At 63.8% G+C, this 12,957-nt stretch overlaps 1 protein-coding gene across 1 annotated transcript; it reads right to left on the bottom strand.

The window, feature by feature from the left end:
• Nucleotides 1-2,260: 2,260 nt before the first annotated feature.
• Nucleotides 2,261-12,950, bottom strand: PANX2 (pannexin 2). The gene is made up of 3 exons (XM_007954744.2): nt 12,734-12,950; nt 3,141-4,622; nt 2,261-2,604 (listed from the first exon to the last, which is right to left on the bottom strand). The coding sequence occupies exons 1-3, from the start codon at nt 12,927-12,929 to the stop codon at nt 2,261-2,263; spliced, it is 2,022 nt and encodes a 673-aa protein (XP_007952935.1). The 5' UTR covers nt 12,930-12,950.
• Nucleotides 12,951-12,957: the final 7 nt, after the last annotated feature.

Here is a 12,957-nt window from a genome sequence, read left to right as displayed (position 1 = left end):
GAGCTGGGTGGGAGAGGGGTCAGCAGGGCCAGGAAAGCCTTGACCAGGGATGGACACTGAGGAAGGGGCTACTGTGGACAGAGCCGGGGGGGACGAACCTTCCCAGAACCAACTGGATCCCACGCACAAAAGCAGGAGCCCAGAGCTGAGAGGTAGAGTGGGCAGGCCCTTTGAGCGTGAGGTGCCCTGGGCTTGCTGGGCCCAATAGGGTGGTGCCTGCACCCTTACAGGACACCCAGGGCAGTGCCACCACCCCCACCAGGCCCCACCTGCTTCTGGGGACACGGGTTGGCCTGGGGGGACACGGAGCAAGAGGAAGGAAGTCCTGGGAGAAGGCAGGTGTGTCCCTCGGAGCAGCAGGACATGCAGCACCACCAGACCCTGGACTCACGGTTTACTCCCAGGGGCTGACGCAGGCCCGTCTGTCCCCACGAAAGCTTAACATCAGGGGTGGGGGGTCGTGGTTTTATACAACTAAGAAAGGGGGACTGGCAGGGAGGGGGCTCCCTGCACATGGCCTGGTCCCACCAAAACTGCAGCAGCAGCTCTACTGGCCACAGGGACCCCGTGTCTTCCTTGCACACGGCCAAGGGCCCCAGCTTTTGCTGGGACATCTTCATGGCTGCCTGGGCAGGACCCCGTGGCCACCCTGCACATATTAAGGGGCCCACGGCTGGGGTGCCTGCATACCTGCCAGCTCAAGCGCACTGGCTAGTGGGCCCCAGCCTGGGCTGGGCCAGCGTATGCGTTGTGGATACTGTGGCTGATGGCATTGCTGTCCAATGAGGTGGGAAGGCAGCCACTCCAGAAGTGCAGGAGCTGACCACAGTCATGGCCTCCGCTTGCCTTGCCTGGAGTCCCAGGTACTTGCTCCATCCAGAACTGCACCCCACCTGTGTGTTCCCAGGGGCTCCAGGGAGCACCCACCCGGCCAGCCTCACCCCCATGCCAAGTTGGCATCAGTGCCTGCTTCTGCCCTGGCCTGCTTCTGCCCGCTGCTCCTCCTCTGGTCCCCATGGCACTATGAGCATCCCCAGACCACATAAAAAGGCACCTCCTCCAAGAAGCCTTCCTGGATGCCACCAGTCCCCTCACTTTCACCAGCTGCAGTGCACCTGACCTTCAAAGAAAGCACCAGCTTTAGTGGGGGGGAGGGTACACGTGTCAGGACCACCTCGGCTGTGGGAGTGTAGCTAATTCACTCCTTAACCTGAGTTTGCAGAGTATCAGTCCACAAGAGACACTGTTCTGTGTGTGTGTGTGGGGGGGCGCTGGCCTCTGAGTGACCTCCACTCCCCACCCCTACTCCTGGGGAAGTTGAAGCCCTGCCCCCTGGATAGGCAGACCCAACCCCCAGGGACCCCCAGGACGATGTGGACAGGGTTGGGAAGAGGGGCTGGAGACACCCTGCAGGGTGAGGGCGTAGCACCAGACAGCAGACGAGTATTACAATAGTATTTATTTATATGCTCAGTGATACCTTGTTGATACTGCGGTCACGTGTCGCCGTGGCTGAGGTATTAGGGACTGGGCCAGGCGTGCTCGGCCCTGCCGGGGGCCGAGGCAGGGCTGGTGACCCGGTGGGGGACCGGGGGATGTGGTTATTGCGTTGGACTCCTGGCCTCCAAGCGGGCTCACGCACGCACTCGCTCACACACGTCCGCTGACCCACTCACACCATCCAGTCTGCTAACAATAAATATAATCATTGATTACAGTAATCAAAATAAAATACATGTATGTCGGGTTACAAGAAGAAAGTGCATGGAAGTCTGTGACTGGAGGGGTGGCCCAGACCCCCACCCCGAAGGCTCCTGGTCCCTGCAGAGGGGAGGGGCAGACCCCTGAGCTGTGACCTCTGGGGTGTGGCTGTGGCAAGGCCCGTCAGGAGGCCACCTTGACCTGCCACAAGCTCGGTTCCCTCATCCTAGGCTCAGGACCAAACTGACTACAAAAATAAACTCTCTGTCTCACAGCCCCACCCCTGCATCTGGAGCATGGATGCAGGGGGCGGGGGGTGGGGGAGGTCGGCTCTGCTGGACCACCGCCTGCCCTGTCCCTGGCCAGCGCTGCAAGGCTGTGCTTGTGGGGCTGGCCGCCCGTCAAGCCTGGGGGAGGTACTGAGTCCCCGTGCATGCAGACCGACGCTGGGGAGGGGGGCAGTGCTGGGTAAGCAGAGGCTGCGTGCACGGCGTCGGGGGGGCTGGGGTCACTGGGAGGTGGCCCATGCAAAGGGCCTGTGGCAGCAGCGTCTTTCCCCTCAAAACTCCACGGTACTCACGACTGTCCTAGGCTCGTCAAAGGTGGCAATAAGGATCTGCTGGGGGGGTGGGATAGCAATGAGCTCGCCCATGTCCGGGGGTGCACGGGACCCCCCTTCCTCTTCCTCCCGGGCCTCGTACAGCGTGTTGATGTGGAGAAGGGGGTGAGTGGCGTTGCGACTCAGGATGGTCAGGGGGTCGGCCTTGCCCAGGCCGGCTGGAGACAGCGGGGCTGCAGCGGGGGCTGTGGGAGGCGAGCAGACGTGGAAGGGGCCAGTGGAGGGGAGCCCCGGCCGGGTGGGGTCTGCTGGGAAGGAGAGATCCTTCTCAGAGAGCGGGACATCTGGAAGGAGCCAAAGGACACGTGTCACAGTGGGTCACCGGCCCAGGCCGCCCATCACACACTGCATACGCCCACCCCCGCCCCTCAGGCGGGGGCTCCCAGCTGAATCCCGGCCCTGCAGGGCCCTGAGCGCAGGGTCCCTTCTGAAGGGTCTGGCTGGGCCTGGGGGATCGGAGGAAACCGCCCAGCCAGCCCTCCTCCACCTCCTGGGGGCCTCCACGCCTTCCTGAGTCATCACTTCCAATGGTGGCTGAAACCCAGCGCCATGGTGAGTGTATTCCCACTCATAGCGAGCCCACAGGATAGGGTTTCCAACGCTACCAATCTTTAGGAAGCTGAATCCCCTGTCTTTCTCCCACGGAGTGGGTTTGAACCGCCGACCTTTTGGTCCGCAGCCGAATGCTTTAACTGCTGCGCCACCAGGGCTGACGGAGCTAGTCAAACCCTGAACCTCCGTCCGCGAGCGCGCGCGGCGCGAACGTGGGCTTCCCTCCCCTGCGCTCTGCGGCCGCCCGACCCCCGCTGCGGCGCCTCACCTTTGGTGGGGGCGGCCGCCAGGCCCAGCGCACACTCCTCTGCCTGCGAAAGGAAGCCGCCCTCCTGGCTCCGGGAGGCGGGCAGGGCGGCGGGGGGCGCGGCCTCGGGCTTGGGCTTCTTGGTGCCCAGGATGTAGGGGTGCACGTCCAGGGAGAAGTGCCGCGCGTGCTTCTTGTCCCCAGCGGCGGCGCCGGCGGGCGGCGCGGAGGAGGCGGCCGCGTCTCCGCCGCCGCCCTTGTAGTGGTGCGCGGCGCGGGCGCCCGCGTCCAGCAGCGGCGCGATGAGCGTGTCGGTGGCCGTCTTCCTGCGCACGGGCTTGGGCTTGTCGCTCTTGCTGTTCTCCACGCGCATGATGGCCAGCTGCTCCTTGAAGGGCTGCGGCAGGGGATTGCTGGTGGGGATCCACTTCATCTTCTTGCGCGGCCGCTTGACCACGGGCGGCTCGGAGGAGCCGTCGGCCTCGGCGGGGTTGGCGCTGGGGTCCACCGTCTGGATGCCCGAGTCGCGCACCGTGGGCGTGGCGTCGTGGTTGGACTGCGCCAGCGCGGCCAGCAGCTGGCGCACCACGTTGTCGTACATGAGGTCGCTCTCGTTGGTGATGAAGTCCAGCCGGTTGAGCGACTTGATGTGGTCGCGGTTCTCGTTGCAGAACATGGCCAGGATGTTGATGTCGCAGAACTGCGAGCGGCGCCACTGGCGGCGCGTCTTGATGCCCACCTTGTGCAGCTTGTCGAAGATGAAGTTGCTCTTGCGGAAGATGAAGAGGTGCGTGAGGTTGACCAGGATGATGAGGTTCATTACGCACAGCAGGACGACGTCCACGCCCGCGATGATGCGCTGCAGCTGCACCGACGGCAGCTTGCAGCTGACGCGCACGGCCGGGCCCGCGCCGGCACCGCCGGCCGGCCCGTCGGGCGAGGCGCCCAGCGCGCACGTGAACTCGTTCTGCTTCTGGGTGGCGTAGTAGGTGCACAGGTAGGAGATGGGCACGGCGCTGAGCAGCAGGATGAGCACGTGCCGCGCCAGGTAGAGCTTGGCCAGGAAGTTGCTGCGGCCGCGCCGCTCCAGGTACTTCTCGAACAGGTTCTGCTCGGGGCTCTTGTCCTTCTCGGCGTTCTCGATGATCTCCCGCTTCTCGCGCTCCGTGATGCCGGGCCCCTTGGACTGGATCTGCTTCTCGATCTTGGGCGCCCGGCCCTCGGCCGCGCGGTGGTAGCAGTTGTCAATCTCCTGCAGCAGGAAGTTGAGCTCGGAGGTGAGGCGCGTGGAGGCCAGGAACTCCCAGCCCAGCGCGGGCACGTACATGATGGCGGCGAAGGCCAGCAGCGCGTAGGGCAGGAACTTGTGTTCGAACAGCGACGGCCACAGGCTGGCGTCCACGCCGGGCAGCGCGTCCCGCAGCTCCGTCCAGCAGTAGCCGCGGGCGTACAGCGCCTGGTCGCGGGTGAAGTTGTGCGGGGTGTAACAGTAAATGGGCTCCTCTGGGGGCAGAGAGGAGACACGGGCTGGGGGCGGGCCCGGGGCGGGGCGCAGGGAGAGGCGGGGCAAAGCTCGGGGAGGGGCTGGGGCGGGCCCGGGGCAGAGCTCAGGTGGGGCTGGGGGCGGGCCCACAGAGGAGAGCTGGGGACCGGACCAGGGAGGCTGGGGGTGGGCCCAAGGAGAGGCTAGGGACGGGCCAGGGGTGGGGCTGAGGGCGGGGCCCGGGGAGGCCCGCGGAAGGGAACTGGGGATGGGACCCAGAGAGGGGCTGCGGTGGGGCTCACAGAGGGGGCCTGGGGAGAGAAACCAGGGAGGGGCTGGGGCCGGACCCTGGGAGGCTGGGGGTGGGCCCACGGAGGGGTAGGGGCGGGACCCAGAGAAAGACTGCGATGGGTGTGGGGAGCGGCTGGCAGCCTACTGGAGGGGCGGGTGGGGGCAAGACCAAGGGGTGCAGGGGGCATGCTAGGTGCTTGAAAGGGCCTAGGGGCGAAGCCACGGGAGGGGCTGCGTGAGGGAGAAGGGGACTGGCGGGGGAGACCACAGCGGGCCTTAGAGGGATGGGCACAGACTGGGCCTCATCCACCTTCCTGCTCAGAGCCCTCCCCGGGTACCCTAGCCCCCTCCCGGCCCCAACAGCGCCTGCATCCCCTCCCACTCGTGCCCCATGTTGCACCGGCAGCAGGTGTAGGGGTCTCACCCTGGGTGTCCCCATCACAGCGGCGGCGCAGCTGGGGGACAGGAGCACCTCCCAAGCCCAGGACCCACACACTTCTGGACCTTCTCAGACCACCACAGGGGTGCACGGGGAAACGGAGTCCCAGAGAGGACCAGGGCAGGTGGCTGTCACGCAGCCAGTCAGCTTTGCCACAGGGCTGCCGCAGAGGGCAGCTGGCCCGGGTGTTCCCAAGACAAGAAACAAGGCTCTCCAAGGGCCCTGCTGTCAGGGCAAGGGAGGACTCCTGAGCCCTGGCTGGGCAAGGGAGACCCCTGGATCCGAAAGAGGAAGGACGTCCACCCCAAGTGGACTGAGGTGTTTTCCCACTAACACTGAATGGTGGAAACCTCTTGCCAGTGTCTAGAAAAAAGTCATCATCAAACTTCCTGCCCACCCAAGAGCCCTGCCTGCCGACAATGACCCCAGCCACAGTGCAGCGCACTCAGCCAGGTCCTCCTTCCTCACGGCCCAAGGAGGCACAGGGCAGGGTCTGCTCAGGCCCTGCCTCTGTTTGAGCCCTTTGGCGTCAGAAGTGGTGACCAGGAAGCAGAGCACCAATGGGCCATCTATCCCTCTGTCTGTCCCGCGGCCCATCTGATCCCGCGGCCCATCTGATCCCTTTAGTGTCCATAGAGAGCTGCATTTGACGACACCCCTAGCCACAGCTTGGGGGCCAGTGGTCACTGCTGATGATGCTTAGGGCCCCAGGGGAGGATACACCCTTTACCACCCGCAGGCGTCTCTACCCCGGCCCCAGCATAGTAGTGAGCCCCTCGGGTCCCACGCTCACTCAGACCTAGCGGGCACCAACCATGGCACAGTGGGAGCAGCAGACTGGGATCAGGACTCTATCTTGAGGGTGCTGGAAGTCATGGAGCATGTGGGACAGGGGCGAGCGGGCGGGCCATACAGGACTCGGGCAGGGTGGGTGGTGGGGGCAGAGGCTGGAGGAGGGAGGGGACCATGAGGAAGCTGCCATCTTGGTCCACACACCTGGGCCTGGCCACAGCATGGGGCGGGGACAAGAGAGGCCTTGGGAGGGGACACCTGGTACCAGTGGCCCCAATGAGGACAGGGGTTGGGGACCAGTGACCTGGAGAAGGGCGGGATGGAAAAGGCAAGAGAGCCAGCTCTCTCGGTGAGAAAGTAGCATTTATTCACTTATTTCTGTCCTCACAGCCGTCCCGGGAGCCAAACAAGGGCCCAGCACTCTTCTCTCTGGGGGAAAAGAACAGCGACAGGTTTGTCCCCTGGGTGGGCCCGGCCAGCAGCACAGGGCCCGGGACCCCCAGGGCAGCCCAGAAGGACCGGAAGGAGGGCTCCCTGACTCTGGGCACAAGACGGCCTGTCCCTGACGGTGAACGTCGCAGGGACACTGGGTGGACGCGGGCACGAGGTGTGCCTGTGACTGCTGGAGCGGTACCTGGTCTGCTGCCTTGACAAGGATGGGTGTGGGAGCTCTGGGGGAGGAGCCCCAAGAGCCCCCCTTTGCTCCCTGCCGTCATCTCTGCTGCTTTTATTTGGGGGCGGTGGCAGCAGACAGGACCAATCTCAACTCTGCCACTCTGACCCTCAGTCTCCTTGTCTGCCCAGTTGAGAATGGTTGAGAAGGGAATACAGCTTCTCACTGCAGGTGAGAGGCTCAACCCGGAGGGCCCATGGACACATCCAACAGGGCTGCTGAGAGCAGCACCAGGAAACAGCACCATCAAGGGACACACAGACACCTGCTGGGCCGAGACAATGCTGCAGGTGGCCCCAGTGACAGCCCCGGGCACGGAGGCCTGGAGTGCGGGAGGCTTAGCGGTGCTGCCAGGATCTGTGGTCCTGGGCCCAGCTCTGGAGGGGGAGCAAGGAGCAGACGAAGGAGCCCTGCCACGGGCCTCCGCATCTCCTTGGAAGTCCCCAGGGAGGGCCTGGTGGGAGACCCCAGGCAGCCCAGGAGAAGCCGCCCTGCAGCCCCAGCCCTTCTGGCACAGAGGTCCTGGGGCACTGGAGGCCCATCACTGCCTGCACACGGGGTCACCCCTCAGGGGACTTCATGATGCAGGAGGGGCGGGGAATCTGAGACAAGGCCACAGAGCAGTGACCTGGGCTCTGGGACAAGTGCATGGCGGGGACTCTGAACACCCCCAGGCCTACACGCAGCTTGGCCTGCATGGCTGCCTGCTGTCCTGTGGGCTCCTGTCCCCCACCAGCCCCACCTGGAGGCCCCATCCTGCCGTCCAGCCCTGCCCTCCTGTCCAGCCTGCAGAGAGATGCACCCCGTGCCCTTCCAGGCATGCAGCTGCTATCCCACCCTCCTTCCACGCTCCCTCCAGCAGCACAGTCCGGCCTGAGACCCCCCGCCACACACACACGGGGGGCTAGGACAGCCCCCGGGCTCTGCCGAGGCAGTTCCTCTGGCCAGTGGGCACCCCTCTCCTGCAGATGCGTTCCTAGCCACCTCCTTGGGCTCCCCTCCCTGCACGAAGGTCCAACCCCTCGCATAGGGTGATAGGCCGAGGGTGCAAGGGGCTGACCGATGCCCCGAGGAGGCTACTCTCAATCCTGGGACATGTGCTGGGTTATCCAGGTAGGTTGGTGAAGCCGGGTGGTCTGTCCACAGGCCTGGTGCAGACGACAATGGGGCTGGGGTGGCCAGTCCAGAGGCCTGGCACAGATGTTGACAGGGCCCAGTGACCCATCCACGGGCTTGGCACAGACACTGATAGGGCTCGGTGACCTGTCCACAGGCCTGGTGCAGATGATGATGGGGCCGGGGTGGCCATCCACAGGCCAGAGTCAGACGCTGATGGGGCCAGGGGACCCGTCCACAGGCCTGGCTCCAAGGATGATGGGATCTGGGTGGCCATCCATAGGCCTGGCGCAGATGCTGATGGGGCCAGGGGACCCATCCACAGGCCTGGTTCAGACACCGATGGGGCCTGATGACCTGCCCACAGGCCTGGTGCAGATGCCGATGGGGCCTGATGACCTGCCCACAGGCCTCGTGCCGACGCCGATGGGGCCGGGGTGGCCATCCACAGGCCTGGTGCAGACACCGACGGGGCCTGATGAAGGCCCACAGGCCTAGCACAGACGCTGATGGGGCCAGGTGACCCGCCCACAGGCCTGGCATAGACACTGATGGGGTCCAATGATCCATCCACAGGCCTGGCGTGGACAACGATGGGGCCTGGTGACCCGCCCACAGGCCTGGCATAGACACTGATGGGGTCCAATGATCCATCCACAGGCCTGGCGCGGACAATGATGGGGCCTGATGAAGGCCCACAGGCCTAGCACAGATGCTGATGGGGCCAGGTGACCCACCCACAGGCCTGGCATAGACACTGATGGGGTCCAATGAGCCATCCACAGGCCTGGCGTGGACAACGATGGGGCCTGGTGACCCACCCACAGGCCTAGCACAGATGCTGATGGGGTCAGATGACCTGCCCACAGGTCTGACATAGACACTGACGGGGTCCAATGATCCATCCACAGGCCTGACGCAAACAAGGATGGGGCTGGGTGGCTGCCCACAGGCCTGGTGCAGACAATGATGGGGCCAGGTGATCCATCCACAGGCCTGGCATGGTCCACCTGCATGGACCGTGACCCAGAGGGGCTGAGTGTTGGGGGTAAGGGTGAAACAGGGTCAGGAGCCCCCCTGTGGCTTGTGCCCAAGAGCAGGAACCCTGCTCGAGGAGGGTTGGGTGGCCAAGGGGCCAGCGCTGTCTGGGCTGGACCGTCTGCTCCAGGACAAACCCTCTTCTTAAGACTGTGGAGATGCCTTCATGGGACAGTCGGATGGATGGAGCCCGGCCACAAGTCCAGGGCCACATTTCTAGAAGGCTGAGGTTCTGGACTGCGGCAGTTCGTGCACCCGAGCTCTGTTAGCCTGGCCATGGGGCGCTGGGCTGCCTGCAGCCTGCAGTCCTGAACATCTGCCTCTTTTCTGTCCTCTCTGGCAAAGGAAGGGACTCAGCTGCGAGAACCCACACCAGGGGCAACACTACAATGACAGCAGCTGCCCGGAGAACTGGGACCCCATGACCTGGCTATTTTAGGAAAAAGCAGTCCTTGGTCCTCTCCCAGCCCCTACCTTCAGGGGCCCTATTGTTGTTAGCTCCATTCACGGGGACCCTGAGTGTAACAGTCAGGGTGAAACACTGCCTGTCCTGTGCTGACTCCAGGGCCAGTTCTGGGTGGGACCCTGGTGATCTGTGGGGTTCTGGGTGGGACCACCGTGACCCGTGGGGTTCTGAGTGGGACCACCGTGACCCGTGGGGTTCTGGGGGGGATCCCCGTGTTCCATGGGGCTTCACCGGCCAATTTTCAGAAGTGGACGGCCAGGCCTTTCTCCCTAGCCCATCTTAGTGTGGAAGTCCTGCTGCCTGTTCAGCCGCCTCCACTGGTGGGCAGGTGGCTCCAAGGAATTTGGGGGATTCTTCAGCTCTCCTCCTTCCTCTGCTCTGGGGGCCTGTCTCCCTCCTTCCATGGCTGAGCTGGTCCAGGTGTGGGGGGCACCATCACCTGACTTCTTTAGGACAGAAGTCATCAGGACTCCCCACTTGCCTAGAGCCCCCCCCCCCCAGGATCGGGGACGTGCCACCCAGAGCTCAGCTGGTTTGGAGGCTGCCCCTGTGCCTGGGGGAGGGTTAGCTCTGAAACAGATAAGGTACAATACATGGGGCCGGGGCCTGGTACACACACCAGCCCAGTGGCCCTCACCATAACCCTGAGAGGTGACAGTGTTATTTCCACCCTTGCTTAATGGAGAAAACCAGGGCACAGAGAGGTCATGTGTCCTGCCTGAGGGCACACAGCAAGGCGATGAGGAGTTGGAGGCCACCGGGGCATCTGGTCAGTGCCCACACTTTGCCTGCTGAAGGCACCAAGTCCCACCGCCCTGCCTTCCTGGGCGTAGAAACAAGAGAACAGGCCCTGGCACCCATGCCTAGCAGCCCCTTCCTGACCCACGTACACCCCTTATCTAGTGATCTCAGGGTCCCATGTGGGCCTCATCTCCAATCCCTGTGGCAGCCCACTCTTCCGAAAGCAGCAGCCCTCTCTCTGAAGGTCAAGAGACGCCCCCCTCCTGTACCCTGTGTGCTTCAGGCCCAGGAGGAGTGCAGGTGTGGGGTGGGACCCCACACGCTTCTGGGAGCCAGTGCCTGGACCAGTGCGGAGTATCAGAGATCGGGCGTGTTTCAAGAGCCACTGAGGGGACGGATGGGTGTGTGAGCTCACAACTGAGTCCATCCCACTGTGTGCATCTGTGACGCTGAGCAGGTCTGTGCCCCATAACCACGTGCCTGTGACTCGGCACCCCATCACATGTCTGTTGCAAATGCCCCACTACAAGCGTCTGTGACACCGAGTGGGTCTGTGCCCCACAGCCAAGTGCCTGGGACTTGGCACCCCACTGCACGTGTCTGTAACAGATGTCCCACTGTGCGCATCTGTGACACTGAGTGGGTCTGTGCCCCGTGACCAAGCACCTGTCACTCGACACCCCATCGCACGTGCCTATAACAGATGCCCTACTAGGCACATCTATGACACTGAGCAGGTCTGTGCCCTGTAACCAAGCACCTGTCACTCGACACCCTGCCGCACATGTCTGTCACAGATGCTCCACTATGCACATCTGTGACACTGAGTGGGTCTGTGCCCTGTAACCAAGCACCTGTGACTCCAAACCCTGTCGCATGTGTGTAACAGATGCCCTACTATGCGCATCTGTGACACTGAGCGGGTCTGTGCCCTGTGACCAAGCACCTATGACTCCAAACCCCGTCGCATGTGTCTGTAACAGATGCCCTTCTGTGCACATCTGTGACACTGAGTGGGTCTGTGGCCTGTAATCAAGCACCTGTGACTCGGTGTCCCACTGTGACACTGAGAAGATCTGGGCCCCACTGTGTGCATCTGTGATGCTGAGTGGATCCACATCCCATACCTGACGTGCTACTGTGCGCATCTGTGCACCATGAGTGAGGCTGCACTCGGTACCTCAGCACCTGTGACTCAACGTCCCACTGAGTGCACTTGTGACAAAGAGTGCGTCCACACCCCATATCTGAGTGCCTGTGACTCAATGTCCCACTGTGCGTGTCTGTGACGCTTAGTGGGTCCACACCCTGTATCTGAGAGCCCATCACTTGTCCCACTGTGTCTGTGATGCTTAGTGGGTCCACACCCTATATCTGAGCACTTGTGACTTGACATCCTACCACACGTCTCTGTGACACTGACCAGGTCCGCACTCTGTATCTGAGAGCCCATGACTTGACGTCCTACTGCGTGTGTGACACTTAGTAGGTCCGTACTCCGCATCTGAGTGCCTGTGACACACGTGCTGTACTGTGCCTGCATGACGAAAGGACTCCTACGTGTTGCCGGTTGGGGTTGCCCCTGGCCTGCCTCTGCTCATTCAATGCTGGTGCCAGCCCTGTGGCCAGCGGTGTGTCAGTGTGCATGGGTGAGGTCCCCCTGACAGGACCTGGGTGTCCAGGCCCTCCTGCAAGTGCACTGTGCCCGAGTGTCTGCGTGTCCCGGCGTGTCCCGGCGGTAGTACCTGAGGGTAGCTGTCAGAGGGCCTCCTCTGCCCAGGCACCCACCCCCAGGTCAGGCATCACCTGGTCACTAGGGACTCCTGAAAGGTGACAAGTCTGCAGAGGTTTCTGGAAAGGGCCTGCAGGAGTGGCCAATGCCTGTGGGACAAAGGCCCTGGACACCTGGGCCTGCACACGGAGCTGGGGTGTGTGGATGCGGCCGCTTCCTGGCCTCCAGCTGCTCGCCTGCACCCGTGCCCCCACCCCGCAGCCTCAGGAGCTCACGCTTCAGTTCCCTGGGGCCTGAGCACTTAGCGGGGTTGCCTCCTTGCCCTTTGGGGCTGGTGTGTCCTGTATCGAACGGCCACTGACACATGCTCCCCCAGAGTGCACCACAAGCCTCACCCACTAAGCCCTCAGAGGCTCCCGGGGCCAGGAGAGAGGATGAAGCCCTCTGCTGGACGGGGGCCAGTCCAGCCGCCTGTCCCATGGCCTCTGTGCCCCCGGCCTCCCTGAATCCCACACTCCACACCGATAAGGCCCTTCTCTGGCCCTGACCCTGGGCTGCTGCTCTCTGACCGGCCCACCCGCCCTCCATGTCCCCTTTGGACATGGCATTCTACAGGCCACCCCTAGGGGCTCATTGCCCCCCCGCGGTCCATCTCAGGCTGCGGACGGGAGGGAAAACAACAAAGACACGAGCAAACCCGAGGCGGGGAGGGGCCCCGGCGGGAGACCCCCGGCCGCGGTCTGCAGTCGCCAGCCAGGCCGCCGGGCGCAGTGGGGCGCGCGGCTCTGGCGGAACGGAGCGCGCGGTGGCCGAGAGCGGACGCCCGCCCGCGTCCCGCCTCACCTGCGAAGTTCTTGGTGAAGACCAGGGTGACCAGCAGGATGGGGACGAGCACCGTGCCGATGGTGACCACGCGGTCGAACGGCAGCTCCAGCTTCAGCTGCAGCAGCAGCGCGGCCAGCGCGCCCGCCTTGTCGTCCTGGGCGCCCGGCAGGATGAGTTCCCGCAGCTTCTCGCCCGCCAGCAGCGCGGTCGCCATGTCCGCCGACTGCTCCAGGAGGTGGTGC

Source organism: Orycteropus afer, unplaced genomic scaffold (assembly GCF_000298275.1).
Source record: "Orycteropus afer afer isolate SDZICR_OR568_19922 unplaced genomic scaffold, OryAfe1.0 scaffold00471, whole genome shotgun sequence".
Taxonomy (NCBI): Eukaryota; Metazoa; Chordata; class Mammalia; order Tubulidentata; family Orycteropodidae; genus Orycteropus; species Orycteropus afer.
The sequence above is the reverse complement of the archived record's forward strand: the minus strand, read 5'-3'. Positions and strand labels throughout refer to the sequence as shown.